Here is a 22,525-nt window from a genome sequence, read left to right on the forward strand (position 1 = left end):
GCAGGTGGCCTGCCCTCTGACAGCTGCTGCAGGAAGCTCAAACGCTCACACTGACTGCCCACACCCAGGCTGCGTGCAAGACAGCAAGGGTGGTCAGGCGCAGGGCTGAGGGGCTCGGGGGGACTTGTGCGGGACACAGACTCCGCAGAGGCCCCAGCACCCAGAGCCTGTGGTTGCACCCTCTAAGCGGAAAACCCCTTTCTGTGGTTTCATCAAAAAACTACCACCATGTTTCAAGAGCAGACATGCCTGCTGGCAGATCTGGAAACGGGCTTTCTGAGTTCCTGGATTAAACCCTTCATGACATCTACAGAATTCTGAGTTAGGAGGGGAAAACCCCCAGCCCAAAATAATTGCTCCCACAGGGAGCATCTTTCTGCACCAGCAAGTAATAGGTCTGGATGAGAATTTTCTAAAGACCGGTACCAAATCTCGCCATAAAATTACAACTATCTGCCTGCTCCAGGCACCAAACCCGGACCACGGCTCCAACGGGACAGTCGTGCGCTGGGTGCTCCTGGGACTCGGATCGGTGCTCTTGGTCGGAACCCAGCCAGACTGCCTGCCCTCCCAGATGGACACTGGCCCCCAGGCTGCACCCCCACCCCTTCTGTCAGCCCTGCAGCTCCTTCATAGGGTGCAGGAAAGGGAAAGGCTCTCCCACAGCGGGGGTGCGGCCCGGGGGCCCCCAGAAGGTAAACTGCAAACTGGCGAGGCCGACCAGAAATCTACACACGAACCCTAGCAGCCTTTCTCCTTCCCCACAGCTCTCCCATTTTTCTTACAATACACGACCCTTTGACTATCTTATTTTTCTTTCATTTGATAGAGACGTTGGTATGAGAAATCCTTCTCGACTCGGAAAGCAGCTGCAGCCTGAGAACAAACAATGACTGCACAGGGTGACAGAGGAAAGGGGATGCCGGGTACTGGGGGCGGTGACAGGGAGTGGTGGGGGGGGCCTGTGGTGTGGGTCCTTAGCCGCTAAGCCCCCCTGGGTTGCTGTTCCCTGGGAATTCCAGGCCAAGCTAACCAATTATTTCAATTTCTAGGAAAAGCCAGAGAGGTCTCCTGATTTTGCATTATTAACTCAAAACAACCAAAACAAACCAAAAATACCCGATTGTGTGAGCCAAAGGAAAGCTGCCTGTGTGCTGGGGATCCAGCCCAGAGCCTACCAGTCTACAAACTCTGGCCTTTGTCTTGCTAGAAAATTCCTCCTGGGGAGTGAGAAGTGGGAGACACTTGGAGGTCCACTCACCAAGACCCTAATCTGAGAGAAGCTTCTGGAAGCCCACAGGAGAGTCAGGCAAGTCTCAAAGGGGCCCCAGCAGGAAGGCAGGCCAGCTAACAGGGTGCAGCAAAAGCCGACTCAGGCCATGGCCCACCACAAGGAAGATGTCTCCTACTGCCACCAGGAGAAGGCTTGGCACCGCCACACCCCCCAATTTGGCTCACACCCTTGCTTAGCAACTCTGGTGGCTCACCCTGCAAACCAACCTTTCCTGCCCCTTTTGTCTGGGCCTGAGCGATTTCAACAGCACCTCATGTCTGGGGCCAGACAGCTCTCCGTCAGCCGTGTGGAAGGAGCCAGAACAAGCCTCCCTGTGGGAAACGGGAGGACGGAGTCTGCAGCCCGTGTTTTTACGGGATCCACGAGACAGCACATCCGATGAGCAAGAGCAGACAGTCACGGATGGAGAACGGGTCAGAACGGGAAGGGGCTCCCCAGATGAAACCACAGCATCCAGGTCATAAAAGTGTAATGAGTGTGCGGCACAGCCGGTGTGCAAGGGTTACCGTAAGTGAGTGGGAAGAGAGATCCGAGAACTTTCCACTGGTGCAGAAATGGGAATTATGACAGAAAAGAGAAAGGCCAGAGGAGGCATCCAGGGGACCTGATACATGCAGAACAGGAATTTAAAAGCAAGATCCTAAAGGTTTCATTGTTCAGATTAAAGGACCGGATCCTAGTCCATCATGGGAGCTCATAGGGACGCCTCCAGGCCTGTCTGCCCAGCTTCTGGCCCCCTGTAGGTCACCCCATTAGCTTCTGTAACTGAGAAGGAAGCCACAGAGAGACTGGGGAGTGACATGATAAATAAAAATATCCCAGGTCTTGGATAACATGACCCAGGAGGATACATGCTTGCCTCTGGGGAGCAACCAGTGAGGTAACAGCAGACACAGGGGTGTGGCACTCCCACTTGGGTGTGCAAGCCACTGCTGCCGGCCTGTCCTCCACACACAGACCAGCCCCGCTCGGGGCCAAGCCGCTCCTGACCCCACAGACTGTTGCTGACATCACTGGACCTGTCCCCTGGATCAAAGTCGACAGGCTATGTCCTCCTCCACCTCCTGTGATCTGTGTGGGAAGTATGACAGCTTCTTTGCTCTACGCTTCATTGGCCTAAGTCAGAAGACTCCCGATCAAAGTCTCACCACTTGAACCGTGCGGTCCTCTGTACCCCCAACCCCTACACTGACTACCGACTGAAGAACTATATATACATGGCCACGGAGAGCTCACACCTCTTCTCGAGGGGCCCCCTTCACCCGGGCCCCCAACCCAGCTGCCAAGGCTGGTGTGATTCGCACTCCCTCGGTACGGCTAAAGCCCGGGTCAGCACCAAGGAATGCCACCAGTCCTCGGGAAATACTGTCACTCTCGAGAATAAAGACAGACCCCTATATGCATCAAAGTAAGATAATTCAAAAGTTCCTTAGGAAGGAGAAAGAAGATGATTTGCCTAAGATCTCTGGCAGCCACGGAGGGAACAGTTTCATGGAACCAAGATCTAACACTGGTTAAACCACCCCTTGCAGAAGAGGCAACAGAAACACTCTCCAGTGTGCAAGGTTGAAGTACAAGCGTTCGAGGAAAGGAAACACAGGCCACAACACAGGGGTCCACACTAGATTCAGTAGGACAGTGCTTGTTTGGAAAAAGTGTGATGAAAACAACTACCAAATAACACAAATATTGAAAGTAACAGATGGAAGGAGAAGTGAGACAGTAAGAAACTGGAAGGATGGGGGCAGGGGGAAGATGAAGAGTAACACCATGCTGAACTTCTCATTTTTCCAAGTGAGGAATTGATATTATTTGACTTGTTCACAGAGGTAGAGACCATAGAGAAATGCAGATCCTTCCTTCTTGAAAGTAATTCTAAACCAGAAGTGGGATGCATAGAACAAAGGAAACTTCACCAACTTTCCAGAATGACAGAAAACCATTTAAAAGCCAGCAAGATGGTACAGACACCAGGAAGCACCAAATGAGGCAGCACACCAGAGAGCAAACATTCTGATCATCGTGACAGATGCAAATGGCTTTCCTAACATGCAGGAGCCCTGTGTTCGGAACTGCAGCCAATGAACGGAATTAAAAGCAAGGAGTAAGCAGAGATACGCTGGGAAAATGCAAAGTAAGAAAACATTTAACAGCAAAACCAGGAGCAGATAAAGTCAGATTCAAGACAGAAAGGATTAGTTGGGTCAAAAGGGGTTCCTGCAAGCTGTGAACAGGTAATTTAATTACAATTAAAAAACGTAACAATCCTCAACCTGTAAGCCTCAAACAACGTGGTACGGAAATGAGGAAAACAAAAATCTACTAAGAACCACAAGGAGGACTTCATAAAACGACCTCTCTTCATCCTAGAGAAAATGTCCAAAAATGAGGGACGAGGCAGAAGACTGGAGTAAGAAGAGAAACCTGATTTAAGGTATGTCCAAGTATGTATTCTAAAAATAAAAAATTAAAATTTTCCAATAAAAGTTTAATGTTTTACTTTATTCCATAAAATACTGACAAAAATATTTCTGAAGAGGCCACAAACAAAAATCTCAAAACTACGAAAAATAAAATTTACACATTCTTTAACTACAGTGGAAACTAATAACCAAAAGTTAACCAAGACAATTAACCAACCACATCTGTCTGGAAATTAGAAGAATTTCCAGAAATTAGTTCATTTCTTAGGTCAAATATCAAATCAACCAGAACTTCTTAGGACATGGTAAAGGCAGCATATATATATGAGCCGCTTGACGATTCACAGACCTGTACCCCTGGGGCAAATATTATACGTTTATAAAAATAACTAACAAGGGGCACCTGGGTGGCTCAGTGGGTTAAGCCTCTGCCTTCAGCTCAGGTCATGATCTCAGGGTCCTGAGATCGAGCCCCGCATCGGGGTTTCTGCTCCGCGGGGAGCCTGCTTCCTCCTCTCTCTCTGCCTCCCTCTCTGCCTGCTTGTGATTTCTCTGTCAAATAAATAAATAAAATCTTTAAATAATAATAATAATAATTAATAAAAAATAAAAAGAATATATGAGCCAAAATTCATTTATGACTTCACAAGAAAGGATGAAAAAAAAAGCTAAGTTTCAACAGAACAAGTTAAAAGATGGCTGTTCAAAACAAGATCAGGAAGGAAGGAGAAAGGAATGAGTAATAAAACTGGGGATCTAGGAGTTAGATCAGCATGAAGCAGGTGATTACATTTGGAAGCTGACCATATGAAAAGACCAACAAAATAGCTATGATTCTGGCAAAGCTCCTCCATATAGAAAGAGCAGGAATGAGAAAGGAAGCACAACTACAGACACAGAGGAAATGGTTCAAATTTAAAAGAAAACGACACAGTTCTACTAAGTCCAAAATTCTTGATGAAAAGAAAAGCCTTCCGAGAACCAAATTTATATTCTATGTCAACTATGCTTCAATTTTTAAAAATAAAGAAAAGAAAATGATTAAAAAAGGAAAAAAAGAAAAAAAAAACCTTCAGGAAAACATACTATATTGACTCTAAGAGGGATAAAGGAGAAAGTCAGGCTGAAACAATCCCTTAGGAAAACCTGAAAAGTTCTCTGAGAAATTCTCCCCCCAAGAAACAGTGAGTTCTGACAGTATCATAGGACTTCTTTCAACATTCATGGAACAGACAAGGGCCTCTGCATTCCTTTTTTTAATTGAGTTTTTTATTTTAGTTCCAGCATAGCTAACATCTGATGTTATATTAGTTTCAGTTTTCATTCAACAATCCCATGATGACAGTGCTCATCACAAGCGCCCTCCTTAATCCTCATCCCCTAGCTCTCCTGTCACCCCCCCCCACCCTGTCCCCTCTGGTAACCATCCACTTCTTCTCTGTAGTTAAGAGTCTGTCTCTCTCTCTCTTTTTTCCCTTTGCTTGTTTGTTTTGTGTCTTAAATTCCACTCGGGATTGAGATCATATGGTGTTTATATTTCTCTGGCTGACTTATTTTGCTTAGCATTATACTCTCTAGACCCACCATGTTGTTGCAAAGTCCCTCTGCTTTCTAAACTGTTCTAGAAAACAGAAATGTGGAGAACTTCTCAAATCGCAGTCTCAAAAACGCTGATCTCAAAATATGGCAGAGAGTTAAAAAAAATGCATAGCTCAAGCCCCTGTTTTGAATCTTTATAAAATCCTAGTAAAAGCGTAATCACAAAACCATCGTGATGCTGCTGCCTGGTCCAGACGCTGTCCTCCTAACCACGCTACGAAGGGCTCTTATCATCCTTCTCCCAGATGGGGAAACGGAGGCACAGGAAGTGGCAGGACTGGAACTCAGACGCAGGACACACCAGTCTCTAGAGCCCACATGCTAATCGCCGCTGTACACTGCCTCCCCTTTCCAGTCCTGCGGCACGTCGTGGCAGAGATCCATCACAATGGAGTACCATATGTGCCAGGGATGCCACACCAGCTCCACAACAGGAAGTCTCTGCGTCAAATTCACCTAAGATGCTCCTAGGGCCCAATCTTGGTATCTGATGTCACACTCTGGTGAAAGGAAACAGGGCTCCCTGCAGGAACAGCTCATTCTGGGGCTGCCGTGGGGAACACACAAACTGAGCCAGGAATGACTTGCTGTGCCATAAAGCAGGACGGCGCTCAAGAAGCAAAATGATCAGGTGTGTGTGTGTGTGTGTGTGTGTGTGTGTGTGTGTGTGACCAAGGGACACAGGAGCCAAATGATGGAGCCTCCGATGCCCAAAGTAAGAATGACATGAGCAAGAAAATAAATTATACTGGACTATAACTCAAAGTATAAAGTAAGCATCTACAGGTCCGTGCAAGTGTAAGTAAATAAGTGATTGAAGAAATACATGAATGGGGAAGAAGAGATAAATCCCCAAAACAGCAGAATTATAGTGTATAAAAATACTCCCCCACCAAGGAGACAGAACGTAACTCCCTGCTCCTTAGGCGTGGGCTGGTCCTTGACCTCCTTCAGAGAGTACAGCTTGGGAAGTTGGGAAAGAGCAACTTTCCAGTGGAGAAACTTGACAAACTGCTTCAGGGAGGTGGATCAAGGTCAACACCAGTGGTGAGGTTCACAGCACGTAGCCCTGATATGATGGGGTGCGAGCGACGTGCTCCCTCTGTGGTCTTCCTCCTATTGACCCATGACCCCCATCTAAACTCTGAGAAAAAGATCAGAAAAACTAAAACAGAAGGACCTTGTACAAAATATCTGACCAGTCTGCCTCCAAACTGTTAAGGTCATCAAAAGTAAGGAAGTCTGAGAAACTGTCACAGCCCAGAGCAGCCTAAGGACACAGGACAGTTAAACACAGTGGGGGGTCCTGGGTGGGATCCTGGAACAGAAGGAGCTTATCAGGTAAAAGGTAAGGAAACTGGAATAAAGCGTGGACTTCGGATAATAATAATAATAATAATGTGTCAATATTGCTCCTGAGCTGTGACAAACGTGCCACAGGCATGTTAACGATGGGAGTCCGGGCTGGGGTAAGTGTCAAGTGTAAGTGTAAGATTCCTGGAACTTTTCTGTGATCCAGAATGGTTACAAAATTAGAAGTTGATCAATTGCCTAAAATACATCCGCACAAAAGGCCAAGGGAGATGCCAAAAAAGTACCTGACAGTATTCAACATCCTTTCCTGATAAAATCTCCCGGTAAGCCAAGGAGAAAACACTACTTCCTGAAATTGATGATACATATTTATCAGAAGTCAACAGTCAGAATCGGGTTCAATGGTCAAATACTGCAGGAAAATCCATAAAGATGCCCGCTGTCATCCCTGGTTCTTAATGGGATTCTCAAGGGGCAATTCCCCAGCATTTGAAAAGGAACTGCCTATGTCCCTTGGCTTTGTCCCCAAACGCCTTGATTAGGACTGCATCGACCAGACTGTATATTTCCAGGAAGCCTTTGCCTCTGGTTCTTTGTCCACCCTTCTGGCTGGATACCAGGCTGCTCTGTGCCTTAAATGTACCCATTTTCCAGTTATTCTTATAGGCAAAATGAGCCACCCTGGCTTTAAACCTCAGAGCCCTACACCCCTTTCAGACATGGACTCTGCTGAACCGCACAGAGAGAGCTACTCCCCTCTGTCATGTCAGGTCGTGTGCACAGAGCAGGCTGGGGGGGTGCACGGGATCTGCCCTGCCGAGTAAGGGGTAGTCCAGGAGGAGGTACAGCCGGCTCTTGAACACTGAGGAATCATCTTTCCCAGGTGGCCCTGGCTCTCGGAAAGGGCTCGGCTCACTGAGGTGCGGCCGGCTGGATGTGGTGTTTGTGGGCTGCCCTCCTGAGGGGGAGCCAACAGAAGGGGGTTTCCTGACCCCTCTCGTGGTAGGCCGTGTGTGGCCGGCCTCTGACAGCCGAGGAAGCGCTGGCAGGAAACCCGCATCAGTCTCACAACGCAAGGCAAAGAGCAGGTTCCGCCACACCCGGACCTGGGGTCGCAGTGGGCCCTTTTCGAACAAGCCACGTTGTGGCTTCATCTCTCAAGGTGGCCAACAGACAGAGGATGTCTGCAGAGGGGAAAGGACACTGCCCATGACAGTGACCAGGCCCAAGGAGAAGGCCCATCACGTCCATTCTTACCCGTGGAGCTCAGGGTCAGAGGCTGTCTGGACCCACCTCTGCCCCAAAGCCCCCAAGCAAAATTCCAGTGCCTTCATTGGGTAAGGTAAACTGAGGGTGGCCTCACTGATGCCCAGGCTTGCCTAGGCTGAAGGCACACTAGGTCAGACCACTCCCAGGTGACTGAAAGCCACACATCTTCAGAACCTCCTGGAAGGACGAAAATATGGGCCTTTTGATGACATTCATCACCATCCTCTGCATGCCCCATGAGGGGCACGGCCAGAGCCATACAGGGTCATGTCTCACCACAACGCCCAGCATGCCAGGCAGGGAGAGCCCTGGGCAAGACCCAGAGCCAGAGAGGGGCAAGCCAGCCCAGGCTCCTGAGGGATGGGCCATCGGTGATTACAGCGCACCAGGGGGGATGGACAAAGGGAGTGAATCTAAGGTCTTGGGTGGTCTCCCAAGACCTGGCAATGCAGCCCCCGTAGATGTGTGGGGAAGTCAGTCCCATCATCTGGGGGCGGGGGGCCTGGGGGCACTGTGGGGGAGCTGGGAGCAAGGGATGAGCTCAGGGGTCAACTGTGTCAGGTGAGGCTGAGGGCTTGGGTTGGGGACAGGACAGGAAAAAGCAGCTCGTCTGTGTCAGTGGCCTGTGCTTTCTAAAGCCATAATCTCCACAAATTAGTAGGCTTGTGTTGTGGGGTTTCCTATAAACTCTCCCATCTTCCAGTTCTCCTCACTGGACTGAAATGTTTTAATCCTCAAAAAAGATTTTAAAATGGTTTTAACAACACAGCAAGGGTTTTGCAACTTCCTCCCTGGAGTGGAAAGATCATCTACCTGACCCCATAGCCCACAGCTTACATGGTGTGTGGGGGGGGGTGTGAGTGTGTATATGGTATGTGAGTGCTGTGTGTGTAGGTGTGGTGTGTACGGGAGTGGCATATAGCTCTATGGTATGTGAGTGTGGTACGTGGTGAGTGTGTCTCCGAGTGTGTGATGTGTGTGTACAGTACCTGTGGGGTATATGGTGGTGTATATGGTGGTGTATATATACACACAGTGTATGATGTGTGTGGTGTGTGCATGGTATTGTGTGTCCATGTGGTGTGTGAGTGTCATGGGGTGTGCATTTAAGTGGTATATGTGTATGTGTGGTATGTGTGTTATGTCAGTGGGCAGTGTCTGTGGTGTGTGAAGCATCAGTGAAAGGTGTCTCTGTGGTGTGTGTGGGTATTTGTGTGTAGTATGTGGTATGTCTATACGGGGTGTGTGTGTGTGTGTGTGTGTGGTAAGTCTTCAGGCTATCTGTGCATATGTCTATGGTGTGTCTGTGGGAGCATATGTCTGTGGGGGTGGGGGTGTGTGTATGTGTGCAGTGTCTGTGGTATCTGTGTGTGTCTGTGGTGTGTGTGGGTATGTGGTTTCAGTGGGTGGTGTCTGTGTGTGTACATGTGTGGTGTCATTGGATAGCATGTGTGTGTGTGCAGTGTCAGTGGTTGGTGTGTGTGTGTGTGTGCAGTGTCTCTGTGTGTATGTACCTGTCTGGTGTCAGTGGACAGCGTGTGTGTGTTTGGGTGTGCAGTGTCAGGGGTATCTGTGTGTGTCTGTGGTGTGTGTACGTGTGTGGTGTCAGTGGACAATGTGTGCATGCAATCATGTGTGGGCACTCAGGTCAGGGGAGGAGACCCCTCCCCTGGGCCCTCGAGCTGCCTCCCACCCCCAGCCCTGACTCAGTGGGCACACCATACACCCAGGAGGTGTGTCGCTCCGTCCGGCCAGAGGGCAGGAAAGGCAACAGGCCCTGAGCACAGTACAGCTGGGCGAGCGCTTTGCTCACGCAGCACTGGAAAAGAACGGGAGGCCACCAGTGTAGGCCAGTGTGGGCTGCTGCCTGGGACAGAGCAGCACAGCAGAGAGAGAGGGGGAAGCAGGCTCCCCATTGAGCAGAGAGCCTGATGCGGGGCTCGATCCCAGGACCCTGAGATCATGACCTGAGCCAAAGGCAGAGGCTTAACCCACTGAGCCACCCAGGAGCCCCTCTTTTTTCTTTTAACATGCCCTCAAGAGTGTACAACAAGCCTTTGATAATAAAACAACAAAAAACCCCGAGGCTTAGGACCAGAGTCTGAGTACTGCTGCCTTGATGTTGTGCCCTTTTTTGAGAAAAATCAGCCCCATCTCGGCTTCCCGTCCCCTGCTCCCACCCTGCCTCATCCTGACACACAGGAGTCCCTTCTCTCCTTGCCCTGTGTCCCCCTGGGGGGCTGGTGCCAGCCGTGCTCCTGGCAGAACACCCAGCAGGTTCTAGAGATGCTCTTTTGACCCCCCTGGGTCAGCAGCCTGCAGAGGAGTCTGGCCGCCCTGGGCCTTCCCGGGCATCGGTCCAGCCTGTATGACAAGGGCCACAGCCTGCGGGAAACAACACCGGCCCTAGAGGAGATTTTTATACTCTCCACCTAGTTAAGAAAAGAATTCTAAAAGTTCACGGCAGCATAGAGGACAGCAAAAAATAGCTCAGGACACTTTCCTCTGTCTCCCATCCATCCAGCCAACCCACAAACACATACTGCTTGACTCCAACCGTGGGCCAGACACTGTACATAAAGGAGAAGGGACTTCAAGAAGCCTCCAGCCTCCCAAGGACGCAGATCACAGAACTGTGTCACAGAGCCACCCGGGCAGTGACAGAGAAACTCGCCCGTGGGGAAGAAAGCTCAGGATAGAGAAGTCAGCCCCCTGCTCACCACTGCAAAGTTTCCCGTGGGCTTCAGCTGACCCCGGTCATAGGGAGCGCCCTCGTCAAATGTGGCCAGGTACATCCCAAGATGTCCCAGAACAACCATCTTTCCACTGCCTTTGGAGGTGACACTGTCTGCTTCCACAGGTCACCCTGTTCACCTGTCCTTCAGGAACAGACTCCGTCTTTGTTCTCATCTTCTCTGCCTCAGCTTTTCCTCAGCGCCATCCACAACCTCCAAGCCTGCCCCCCAGGAAGGTTCCTGCTTTTCTTGCGTACCTCTTACAGCCAGCCATGGGGAGCAGGGCATACAGTAGGAGCACAACAGTGCACACACCCTTCGAGCCAAAGTAACGCCCCTCGGCACCCTCAGGGCAGCCCTGGAGTGAGATTCAGTCTCGATTCTCCTGATCCACAGAGGAGGCAGCCATGGGACCAGGGGATGGAGGGCGGGGGGTGCCGAGCGGTTTGAGGATTAAGGGATGATGTCCCCACAGCTCAGCTAAATAAAGGCCCCTTCGTGCAAAAGCACAGCTCAATGTCAAACCCCGGTGAGGACTTCGAGGTACATTATCCTGTCCTTTTTTCTTTTTGTGGGGGGTGGTGGATATTTGAAATTTCTCATTAAAAGAGAAAAACGACCCCCATGCCCTGGATGGGGGAGTAGGGGGCTGGCGGTAGGGCTCCGAGAGCCCCTGGTCAGAGCTCACACGCAGGCCCAGCTGGGCGACAGCGGTGGTGGGCTCAGGCTCTGGACCCCGGGGTGGGAGGGCAGCTCCTGCCCCTCCCAGGAGCTGGCTTTAGAGCCAGGCTGCTGGCAGCTGAGGACACAAGGCCACCGGCGCACAGGGGACGGCAGGGCTCCACTCTGGGGCAAGCTAGCCCTGCTCTAATTTCTGGGTTATTTTTGTTTGAGGCACCTGCTATGGGCCAGTTCAGCTGGGAAGAGATTTGTGGGGCAGTGCCTATCTGGGGGTCTGCTGCCTGGCCCACCTCCCAGGTAGCCCCCGCATAACTCCCTCTGTCCCAGATCCTGGTGGGGGACAAGGACCCTGGGACTAGCAGAGCAGCAAACAGTGTGAAGGCAGAGGCTAGGACAGCTCTGTGTGCCCGTCCCCATCCTCCTCCAGAGGGACAGAGCTGGGTCCCTGACAAAGCTCTTGTTCCATGCCCCCTCCCGGGACACCACATAATAAGGGCCCTCGAGGCCATGTTAACCTCTTTCTACGCAGGGTAAGAGGACAGAAAGACAGAGGCCCTCTGTTCCGGACTCCTTTCAGGGTTAGACTTTGAAAGAGATGCTCTCCCCAAGCCACACGATGGTGAACATTATGCCCACTGTGCCCATGGCTGACTCTGACCCTGCACCTTGCCCTCACCCCACACTCACACTGTGGGCAGGCCAGAAAGGCTGGGAGGGGCCCGTGGGGCAGAACGGCCCCTCAGGGCACCCAGGTGGGCTCTGCAAAGTGGGGAAGCGGGGGCAGCACCAAGCTCCTACAAGGCCAGGTAGGAAGGGGCAGCCCAGAACAGGGGTGGCGGTGAAGGGAAAAGTCTTTTTTTCTGTACACACGACACTCTGACACCAAGCGTGTGGGTTTTCCACACCAAGGAATGTTCCAATCCTCTGTGGTCACCAACCGGATGTCCTACAATTTAATTCTGACGCTAACTGCCCAAGTTAGCACAGACCTCAAGGTTAAGGGCTCCATACTTAAGAATGACTGACTATAAATTTGGGGTTTCAATGACCCCTTCCTTGGGTTTATAATCTGCTTGAGTGGCTCACAGAACTCAGGAAAGTGCTTTACTTACTATTACCACTTCATCAGAAAGGACACAACTCAAGAAAAGCCAAACGGAAGAGAAATAAGATGTGCAGGGCAAGGTACAGGGGAAGGGACAGAAAGCCTCTAGGCCCTGCCCCCGGGCCTACCACCCTCCCAGCACTCCCACTGCTTATGGTTTCTATGGAGGTTCCCTTCTGCAGGCACAACTAAGCAAGTCACTGCTCAGAACCCCCACTCTGTCCTCTCTCCCCTCCCCCTGGAGTTCGAGGGCAGGGCTGAGAGTCCCAACCCCCAGTGTCGGGATTGTTTCCTCTAGCAACCAGCCCCAACCTTCTAAGAGTCACTCAGGTGTGAGTGAAAGGGGCTTGCTGTGAAAAAAGACACTTTCACTGAAGGAATTCCAAGGGTTCTAGAAGCTCTGTGCCAGGAACTGGGGGCAGAGACCAAATATGCATTTCTTAGTACTGGCAGCCTCTCCTGCGTGGTCTCCTCCGCAGAGCTTCCAGATGGTGTGGTCACTGTGGGGAGATGTTGTACTGGGGATCTCCTGCCCCAGGACCTGGGCGGGAGGTGAGCCACTGGGGCTGTTTGGGTATGACCCCAGGGCTTCCTCAGGCCACGGGCAGCACGTGTGGAGCCCTGGGCCCCGGAGTCGAGTGGGGCCGAGGAGCTGACCGGGCCCCACCCATTGTGGCTTGGCCGCCCCGGGAAGTGCTGGGGGTGGCAGGCGGGCAGTGGCTCGCTGCGAGCCTGATTGGAGCCAGAGGCCAATGGAGTTCTCCAGAACGCTTTATGAGCCACTTAACCATTCCTCGACCTGTCCGTCCAACACAGCCGACCTAACGGCGATGTCCACACATAAAAATGGCACGCTGCACCACCAGCGGCCTTCGGAGTCCCAACAGGAGCTATTCGGTAACGTTTCCCGCAAATTGCAGAAACGAAGTCCAAGCGTGGAATGATGGGGCACTAAACCATCCCGACAAGTCATCAGAGGCCATTACTGTCAAACACTCTGCCCAGAGCCAGGGAGGTGGCCACCGTCTGGTGACAGACGCCCCCGCCCCCGCGCCGAGCCCTGCTCGCAGTCCCAGCTCTGCCCCATGGAGTTCATCTAGTCCCCGCTCAGGGGACGTCGATGACTATTTTTTACATTTTAATCATTACCCAGAGAAACATAGCAGCTTACCTCTCCATCTCATATTCCTTCATTCCCACTTTTACGGCCTTCATTACCTGGAGGATGGATATTAAGCAAAGACATTTGTATTAAGGAGATAAGTAACACTGCCTTATAAATAATGTATAGCAGGTTTTCAAAAGAAACTCTTCTTTTAAAAAAAAAAAAAGAATGGTCTGGCCATGCGGAGGTGCAGACACGGGACAAATTTGAACTGTTTTAAAGCTCCAGGAGCCACACGGTTCATTTAAACCATGCCGGAGCGCTTCCACTTGTGGGCCCATGAGCACCCGGCACCAAGCCGCACGATTGACTCAGGCGGTGGCCAAGATTTCACCAAGATGTCTGGTGAATCCTTAATGCTTGGGAAGCGATGCCTAGCCTAAAAGGTTTCCTTTGTTTGGCTGTCACAGAGCACGCAGAAGATGAATTCATGCAAGAAGACTGTGGCCCACACATGACCCTTGTCTGTCTCCCTGCGACTGTCACTTATGCTGGCACCAGGCTGTCCCAGTCACCCTAGGCGTCCTGCAGGAATACACTTCCTTGTCTGCTCTTCCCCTCAGGGGAAGTGGGGCGGTTTGGGGAAGAGCTGCCTGAGAGAGGCTGTTTTCGGAAAACGGAGGGTAGTAATCACTGTGCTTGAATCACGGGTAAGGACGGGAGATCGTTTAAAAGGAGCTGGAACCACCTGAGTGCCAGGAAGGAGAACCCCACACTCTGGGAAGCGGGGACTGCTTGCTGGGGAATGTCCCGAGTGTGGGTGCCTTTGGGGGAGGGGCTAGGGCAGAGCCTCTGCTGTCCCTGTCCTGCCCCCACTGGGGAAGAGAAAAGAGCCACCACCTGCTGCCTGTTCACATGGCACTCGGGACTGGAGCCGCGAGGGACCGTCCATCTCAAAGAGGCCCTCCCGCCCCACTCAGAGCCCCACTGCCTGCCCAGCCCAGCTACGACAGTGCCCAGCTTACCTCCCGGTGGGCCTCGCTGGAGATTCTATTGGTGTAACGCAAAACTTCCAGCTCCATGTCCGTCTTAAAGACCCGGCTTTAGAGAGAAGAACAAAGTGGCAAGTCAGTGATGGGGGCTGGCCAGACCCCTCCCACCCACGGAGACCTCGGGGTCCACCCTACTCGGCGTGGGCTGGGAAGCAGCACGGGGCCGGCTTGGGCCCAGACAGGCCACTGGGACATGGGGGTGTGCAGTGGGATGCTGGAAGACACCCAGATTCTGCAGCCAGACTTGTCTCGCCTCACCAAGACTCAGTTTCCACATCCATAAAATGGGGATAAAATCTACCTGGCGAGGCTGTTGGACCCGAATCTAGTGTGCCGACTCTCAGGGCTCTGCCTGGTAGGCTGAAAGGTCTACTCCTCCCCAGCCCACCCACCTGCTCTTGGGGCAGCCCAGAACCCTCCCCCACCCCAGTCAGGCCCCCTGCAGGATCCAGGGATGGAGGCGGCAACAGTGGGTGGTGCAGCCGCTTCCAGCCGTGAGTGCAGGAAAGAATGTGGAAAACAGCCAGTCTGCAGAGAGGAGACTAGGAACAGGCAAGAGGAGAGGGGGGCTGTGTGGGGGAGGCAGGCGCAACCCAGACGCCCTGCTCTCCTTTGAGACTCCGCTGTGCCTCCTGTAGCTGGATTGTGATGGGTCCTGGGGGCCCCCATAATGAATTCATGTTAATTTGCCCAAATGTGGTTAGGTCTCTGGTCTTGGCGATCAACCTCATTGCCAAGTACAACTCAGCTAGAGAAGCTACATAAATATTCATTTTCAACCTCCACTTCAGATAAGCAACTCCAGGCCATGGGCATTTCAGGGCAGCCGTGACCGGTCATTAAGAGTCCAGTGTCCCTGGTGCATGCCCTGTGGCCAGCTCTGCTTCCCTTACACAAGACGACATGCCTTCGCCAACGCTTCCACACGGCCACCTCTCCCTCTCGCGAAGGGAACACACTCGTGCACCCTGCAGATCCACAAAGCCAGAGCGTCTGACGATGGCGGACCAGCGCGCCCCCCACCCCCGTTCACTGTCTCCTCTAGTTGCCATCTGCATCCTGAAGCCTGACCAAGGCCAAGGATGGCAGCGAACCTCTGGGGACTTCACAGAAGCAGCCTGAGCCAGCCGCTGACTCACGCCGTCTCCATGGTACCATCCAGCTGGGACAGCCAGCCATCTGTCACAGGGAAGTGACGGAGGCATCTTACAGTACCGTGACGCCCTTCTAAGACCGTAAAACCTTCTGGGGAATGTGGAAAAGATAAACCCGTCAGCCCAGGGAGACTTTTTCCACATGAACAGCCTTTCTTTCCGGAGGAAGCAGACCCTGAAGCCTGACACTGGGCTCTCTGTCATCAGAAGATATCTCTGATTCCCCACCAGGGGGCTGGGAGCAGTCTCACCAGGGGAACAGGAAGCTGCTTCTCGAGCTCTGGAGGGGAGGGTGCAAAGCCTGGGTAGGATTGGGATGAGCAGCTCAGCTCCTGAGGTCCAAATCCACTCACAGGATAACCAAGCAGCCCCTGGGGCTTCACTCCCCACTGCCACCTGCTCAGCCCGGCCCGAGCCTCTGGTAAGCAGGGAGTGGGTCGCTGTTCTCAAGTGCAGTGATGACCAGAGTAACAACATGGGGGAGCCAGGCCCAGGCTGTGCCCACCCCCAGCCCTCTGCCCCCCTATTTCACTCAGATCCCTGGCTCGTCCTGCCAACATTTCAGACCTCCAGGCCCTTTGCCACCCAGCCACACGGGCTGGGCCAAACCCCAAGAGGATGAGCCAGAACCTGTGCCTGATGCAAGCAGGATCCAGGGCCACAAGGGCCGCAGGCAAATCTGCGACTGGGCGGATGGCACAGCAAGTTCCCAGTCACCAGCCCCACTGGCCTCGGCACCATCCCAGTTCTGCCATGAACTGCCAGGGGACACGCAGGGCTGGAGGGCTCCTCTCAGCTTTATCTCCCTAAGCTCTCTCCCCTCCCTAGGCCTCCTCCCCTTCTCAGCAGACGAATGAGCTCATCTCTATCCCCTCCTCTCCGAACTCCCAAGACTTCCCCTCCACAAGGAAGGGGCTCGGCACCCCAGCATACACACCTGGGCTTGAACTCCACGTGGCCCCTATTACTGGGAGCTCCGTGACCACCCACTTACCTCCTCCTCCTCCACCAGGCAAGCTCTACCTCCCACTACTCTGCCACGTTTCTGGAAGGCAAACCATTACCATCTCTGCTTTGCGAGGAGAGCAAGGGCTGCTTTTGTGTTTTATCTCAAACCTCTCGTCCATCTCCTCCCCCACCCCTTCTCCCTCGGCCTACCACTGTCCCCCAGCCTGCCAGCCCCCCCCTCACCAACGTGTGGGAGCAGGACCCCCAGCTGCCAAGTCCAGAGGCATTCCAGGACTGCCAAGAAGCAGCACGGGGAGCCCTGCCTCGTCTGGCCACATCTCCCTTTCCTGCCCCTCTTTCTTGCTCCTGAACCCCAGTCACTGGCACAGGCTGCTCTGCTGTACCTGCACCTGCACGCCCCCCAGGCTCTCCAGCTCAGCGTGACCCCAACTCCCCCATCTCACCCCAGAACTCCGCCGCACCCATGCTGCTTCAGACAGACACCTGCGCACCCTCCCAGACACCTCCATCCGTCATCCATCCGTTGCTCCCACATCCGAGTGAGGACCAAGGGCTCCAATTCTACCTCTACAACCTCTCTCAGACCCTCGGTTTCTCTCCATCTGGCCCCCACTGCCTCCAGCCTGGACAGCTCTCCGGCCTCTTCTTGCCTGTAGGACTCTGTGCTCACTGGCAGAGGCTGGGGATCTTTAGGAAATGCAAATGCGACCATGCTTTTCCTTGCTTAAAAGCTTTAGGGGCCTCTAAATGTCCTCCAGATGGAGTTAAAACTACTCACGAGCCTTTCCATGCCTGTCTTCACCACCTACCTCTTTTGCTCACCCCCTTTCACCACCAGCTCCCACCTGGACCACACCTTTCTCAAGGTGGGGGAGGAGCTCCCCAAAACCCCTTCCCTAGGTTTCCAGGGCAATCTATAGGAATCCTTGGGGAGCTACCATACGCAGGACTCTTACACTTAAGTCTCTTCCTAAAAAGGCTGTGGTCCTGGGGGGCAGTGTTGCTTCACCCCAAGGGCTTGGCCCAAAACAGACACGCAGGAACCAGGGTTAGAAATAGTACCTGGTCGTTGCACCAAAGCTGGAAAACGCCTTACTTCCAGAAATGAGAGCTCCTGGCTCTTTTCAAAGAAGAAAAAGAGGCCTCCTCCACCCCACCCCAGGGGAGTTTGGCAGATAGCGAGGGTTGTCGCTCAGCCAGGCCTGCCCTGCACAGGACAGGGGCACAGCCTGCCCAGGCTCCAGCAGCACAGACTGCCACAGCCACTGCCTCGCCCTGAGCCACATGGCTAGGAAGAGGCAGCCCCAGGAGCTGAACCCCAGGAGCCCACGGCACAGGCTCTCCCCATGGCCTCTCCCGGCAGTGGGAGCACCCAGGTCTGTAGAGGGGCCCAGTACATCAGGCCATTGGCTTCTCCTCCAAGGAGACTTGGTGTGCAAACCACACTCTCTCCCCATCAGAGACACCAGCACGTCCAACCAATGATGCTGAGGCCTGCTTTCCTTCCCAGTCTGAATTTGTGGGAGATGACAAACCAGGCCTTTACCTGGGTTTACTCAGGACTTATTTTTAAGTCATGTTAAAAAAAAAAAAAATCAACCCAAACCAGGACAAAGTATGCCACAAAGGCAGTTCTCCAACAAAACCGGCCTGGCCCAACTGAATAGGCCCTGAGAACAGGCTCACCTGATTATCCACAGGGCCCTTGGGGTCTAATCCTTGCCCAGGTCCCAGGAGTCCAGCCTGGCCCAGTTCTCTCCAGGACACAAGCACCAGAAACGGTTTTTACGATGACTGTAAAAAATAACAAGACTTCCCAGCATTCTGCAGTTTCTCCCTATCTTCAGGAAGGATTGACTGCCCCGACTCTGATGCAGCTATTTCTATGACTCCCAGACATGAAAAGATAAAGAAAAAGAGGATTCCACCACAGTCCAGCCTGTGCTGTCCCGGGCCCTCCAGAGTGAGGGCTACCTAGTATCCCACTCAGCCAGAATGGGTTTGGCCCCAGAATGTGTGGGGATGGGGTAAGAAATACGATCTGCAAGTCTTCTGTCGCCAGGACCAGACCAAGGCCGCCTCCTCCAAGAGGCACCAGAGGACCCAGGCTCGGGACAGGACAACACAGGTGCAGTTAACAGGTTGGGCTGAGAACAGCTCAGGCTCTTTGACGAGCACGAGGAGGTGGCTGACATGTGCAGGCAATGCAGGCTGTCGTGCGGAGTCCCCAGGCCGGTGGCCCTGCCCGTGAGCAGGATGGGGGAGAAGGCTCCTCCACCATGCCAGGCCCAGAGTCCCCTGCAAAAGGCCAGAAATGACAAAAACTGGACCCGGCTGAGATTTATTTATGCAAGCTGGTTTTTTCCCCTTCGATATGCATAGGTCACGAAACTGCCTCTGGGCATTAAACCCAGAATTAAGACATTAATTAGCTGAGGTTTGAATGCTCCACTGATTAAAATAGTAGCAAGACAGGATGAAGTATATCCAATATCAGTCTCTAAGCATCCCAAGTGCCACCGTGGTGACCAACAACCATTTGAAGGGAGAGGAATTCCATCTCTCCCGGAGATGAATGTGCAGAGGGGCTGGTTGTGTGGGAGCCAGAGGGCAGGAAGTCAAGGCCACAGGACCCCACGTCCATTCCTTCCACACCCCATGACCTGGTGCCGCAAAGGATAAAATCCTGGCAGAACAGGAGGGAGAGAAAGGAAAGAGCTACTTGGAATTACGTATCCTCAGGAGGCTCAATCAGTAAGTCCTCTCAAAGAAATCGGAGCCATGAAGACAATGGTGGCTTCTCTCAGCAGTGAGCTAAGTGTGCTTGAGACTTGACGTGGGCCAAATGGACATGGACTGCCATGGGGGGGGGGGCACTTCAGTGTGCCGACCCGGGGCCCAGCACGCCTTCCTCTCTGCCTGATGCCCCACAGCCCATCTCCCGCCTTCCAGCGCGTGGTCCTTCGAGGCCTTGCTTTGCCCTAGGACCCCCACTGTCTACTCGGCTTTCTTGTTAACGTAGGATTAAATGCCTATTCCTGAGGAGACAAAAAGCAACCTGACTGGAATACTTTTCACACACCCTCCGAGAATCTAGGTCATCATCTACGTATCTTTTCTAATTCGGGACGTGTTACCCGGGACGCAGGATGCTACCGTGTTTCTGCCCCGGAACCAGCCACACCTCGCCATCTCCCGGGCACAGAAAAGGCAGGGAAGTAGAAACAGATATGCTACTGCGCTGCCTGATTAATACACGCACGACACCTTCACTCTGTAATTAACAGCTCTAAAATCGGCGTGTGACTCAATTTAACACCGTCTCACTTAAGGCCCCAGAAGGCGCGCGGCGACCGGGGATGTGCTTCTGGGGCACTTCCCGACGTACTTCCCCAGGATCCGAGGCACGGAGTTATGAATACGGCACAGAAGTATCTCCCTTTATTTCCTAACCCAACTCCAGATCGATTTAATCACCTGCGGAACGGGAGAGAGGAACCACAGCCTAAATTATGGAAGTGAGACGCCCGCTCTCCAGTCTCAACTTTTGACCTCCACATTCGAACTGCGATACCCGGCACGAGGAGAGAAATGATCAGTTATGATCTCATGTTTCTGGGGAGCAGTATGATTATAGAGGAATTTACAGGAAATCAAAAAGGCACTGCTCGAGCGAATGGGAAACAATAAAGCAGTCACAGAGAGGAAATGAATGACATCCAAAGAAACAATGAGGCAGGAAGCATCCTCTGTGCTGGGAGAGGCTGCTCCTTGCTTCTATCAGACAGGCCCCAGGAGAAATCGCACACCCCCACCCCCAGCCCAGTGGCTAACGGGGAGGTGGGGTACATGAGTCAGGGGGACATGGAGGGGGACGAAGCTCAGTTGCACAGCCTCAGGCCCCTGCCCTCACTACACCCTGGCCTCACACAGAGCCAAGCCGGGCCCTCTGAGCACCCCGCACATCCGTGGTCAAGAGAGGACCGAGAGCACGGCAGAAGGTCAAGCAAACCCACCACTCCCGCCCTTCCAGGGTGCCCCTGAGATACACAAGAGGCAGCTCAAGATCCTGGGATCACCCGCCTGGGCTCAGCTCAGCTCCTGGCTTTTTCTCAGGCAAATCCCCTCCTGTGCCTCAAGCTTCCTCATCTGTAGAATGGGGATAATCAGAACACCTAGCTTAGAGCATAAACAAAATACCTCTTTGAAGAAGGGGACAAGCTTCAAGTGCTTAGCACAGTGCCTTACACACAAGCAGTCTCAAAAGGTGACAGACGGGGTGCCTGAGTGGCTCAGGCCTTGACCTCAGGTCATGATCTCTGGGTCCTGAGACTGAGCCCCGCATTGGCTCTGCACTCAGCAGGAGTCTGAGGGGATTCTCTCTCCCTCTCCCCCTCCCCCCACTCACGCACACACTCTGTCTCTCTCTCTCCTCAAATCAATAAATCTTTTTTTAAAACAAGCAACAGACATTGTATTAAGCTGAGTTAGCACTTGACTTCTGCTTTCATTCAAGCCTTGAGCCATCACCTATCAAAGGACAGCACTTCTGCTTCGCCTGTGAGGAAACCAAGGCTCAGCGCTATAGGCTGAAATGGGTCTCCCTCCAAAACGGACACACTGGAGCCAAGCCTCCGATGTGCTGGTACTCAGAGGTGGGGCCTTGGGAGGCGAACAGGTCATGCGGGCAGAGCTCTCGTGAATGGGACTGGCAAGACTTATAAAAGAGACCCCAGAGAGCGCCTGCCTCTTCTGTCCTGTGAGGATACTGTGGGAACACGGCCGTCTAGGGACCAGGAAGTGGGTTATCACCAGACACTGAGTCTGCCACCACCTCGGTCTTGGATTTCCCAGGTTCTAGAACTGTAGAAGCACATTTCTGTTGTTCAGGAGCCACCCGCCGTGGTAACTGTTATGGCGGCCTGAAGGGTCAAGGACACTTGGTGAAACTTCACAAACTAGGTATCACCTCATCACCACTAGCAGAGAGAACAGGCTCCGAACACTTAAGTGACTTGCCGAGGGGTACAGCCTGGGGTTAGAGTATGATGTGCCTGAGTGGCTGGTACTTCCGTCACCTCAGGCAGCCCTTCTCCATGGGGCCTAGATGGAGGGGGTAATGAAAGCATACAGGACACAGGCGCCCAAAGATGTGTCAGCCAATCATAACTTGACATCACAGAAACCCCACTCTCCCGGAAGCGAGGGCCCAGCCTGCCATTCCACCCAGAACCCTTCCTTTCCTTCTTCCAAGAGGGCAGAAAGCACCATGGATCTCACTTGAGAATGACTACGGTCACTACAGAGGCCAGAACCCACGCTATTAAAACACACCTTTGAGGCAGTAAAGACAATGTGACATTTCTAAAATAGTTCTACTGCCATCAAATGTCAAATTTGTTCGCTGCCGGCTTTGAAAAAGCTGGGAGGTATTCTTATGAATGCGGAATCCACCTCAGAGCCTTGGAAATGTCGCTAGAATGAAAGCAAAGTTCCAAAGTAACAAACTAATGACTTCTCCCTCAGGAGATGCTGGAGCGTACAACCCAGCATGGTCTCCGAAGCACCCGAACTGTAAGTGGCCAGGAGGGAGTGTCACACATGGGGTGTTAAGTGGGTGCAGGCCCATTCCTGAGTATCCAGGATTTATTCTTCTCTCAGCTGGGAGCTGCAGAGGGCAAACAAGAAACAAGAAGAGGCGGCTGTGTACCGAAAGGACAAAGGCCCCGTCCTCAGAGCGTGTGTGGCTGCCAAGAAAGTTCCCACGGTCAGTACTGATGCCTATGACGGCGCTCTGATTTCCACCTCTGGCCCAGCCTCGCTCC

At 52.8% G+C, this 22,525-nt stretch overlaps 1 protein-coding gene across 3 annotated transcripts in view; it reads right to left on the reverse strand.

Annotated features, from left to right (window-relative positions):
* PEPD (peptidase D) overlaps nt 1-22,525 on the reverse strand; it is a 108,611-nt gene that overhangs the window by 50,475 nt on the left and 35,611 nt on the right. For all 3 annotated transcript variants that reach the window (XM_045987361.1, XM_045987359.1, XM_045987358.1), the window contains 2 exons: nt 14,551-14,626; nt 13,592-13,638 (listed from right to left, as the gene is read on the reverse strand). In XM_045987361.1, coding sequence (XP_045843317.1) covers nt 13,592-13,638; nt 14,551-14,626 — 123 coding nt within the window. The remainder of the gene's footprint in view (nt 1-13,591; nt 13,639-14,550; nt 14,627-22,525) is intronic.

Source organism: Meles meles, chromosome 19 (assembly GCF_922984935.1).
Source record: "Meles meles chromosome 19, mMelMel3.1 paternal haplotype, whole genome shotgun sequence".
Classification (NCBI taxonomy): domain Eukaryota; kingdom Metazoa; phylum Chordata; class Mammalia; order Carnivora; family Mustelidae; genus Meles; species Meles meles.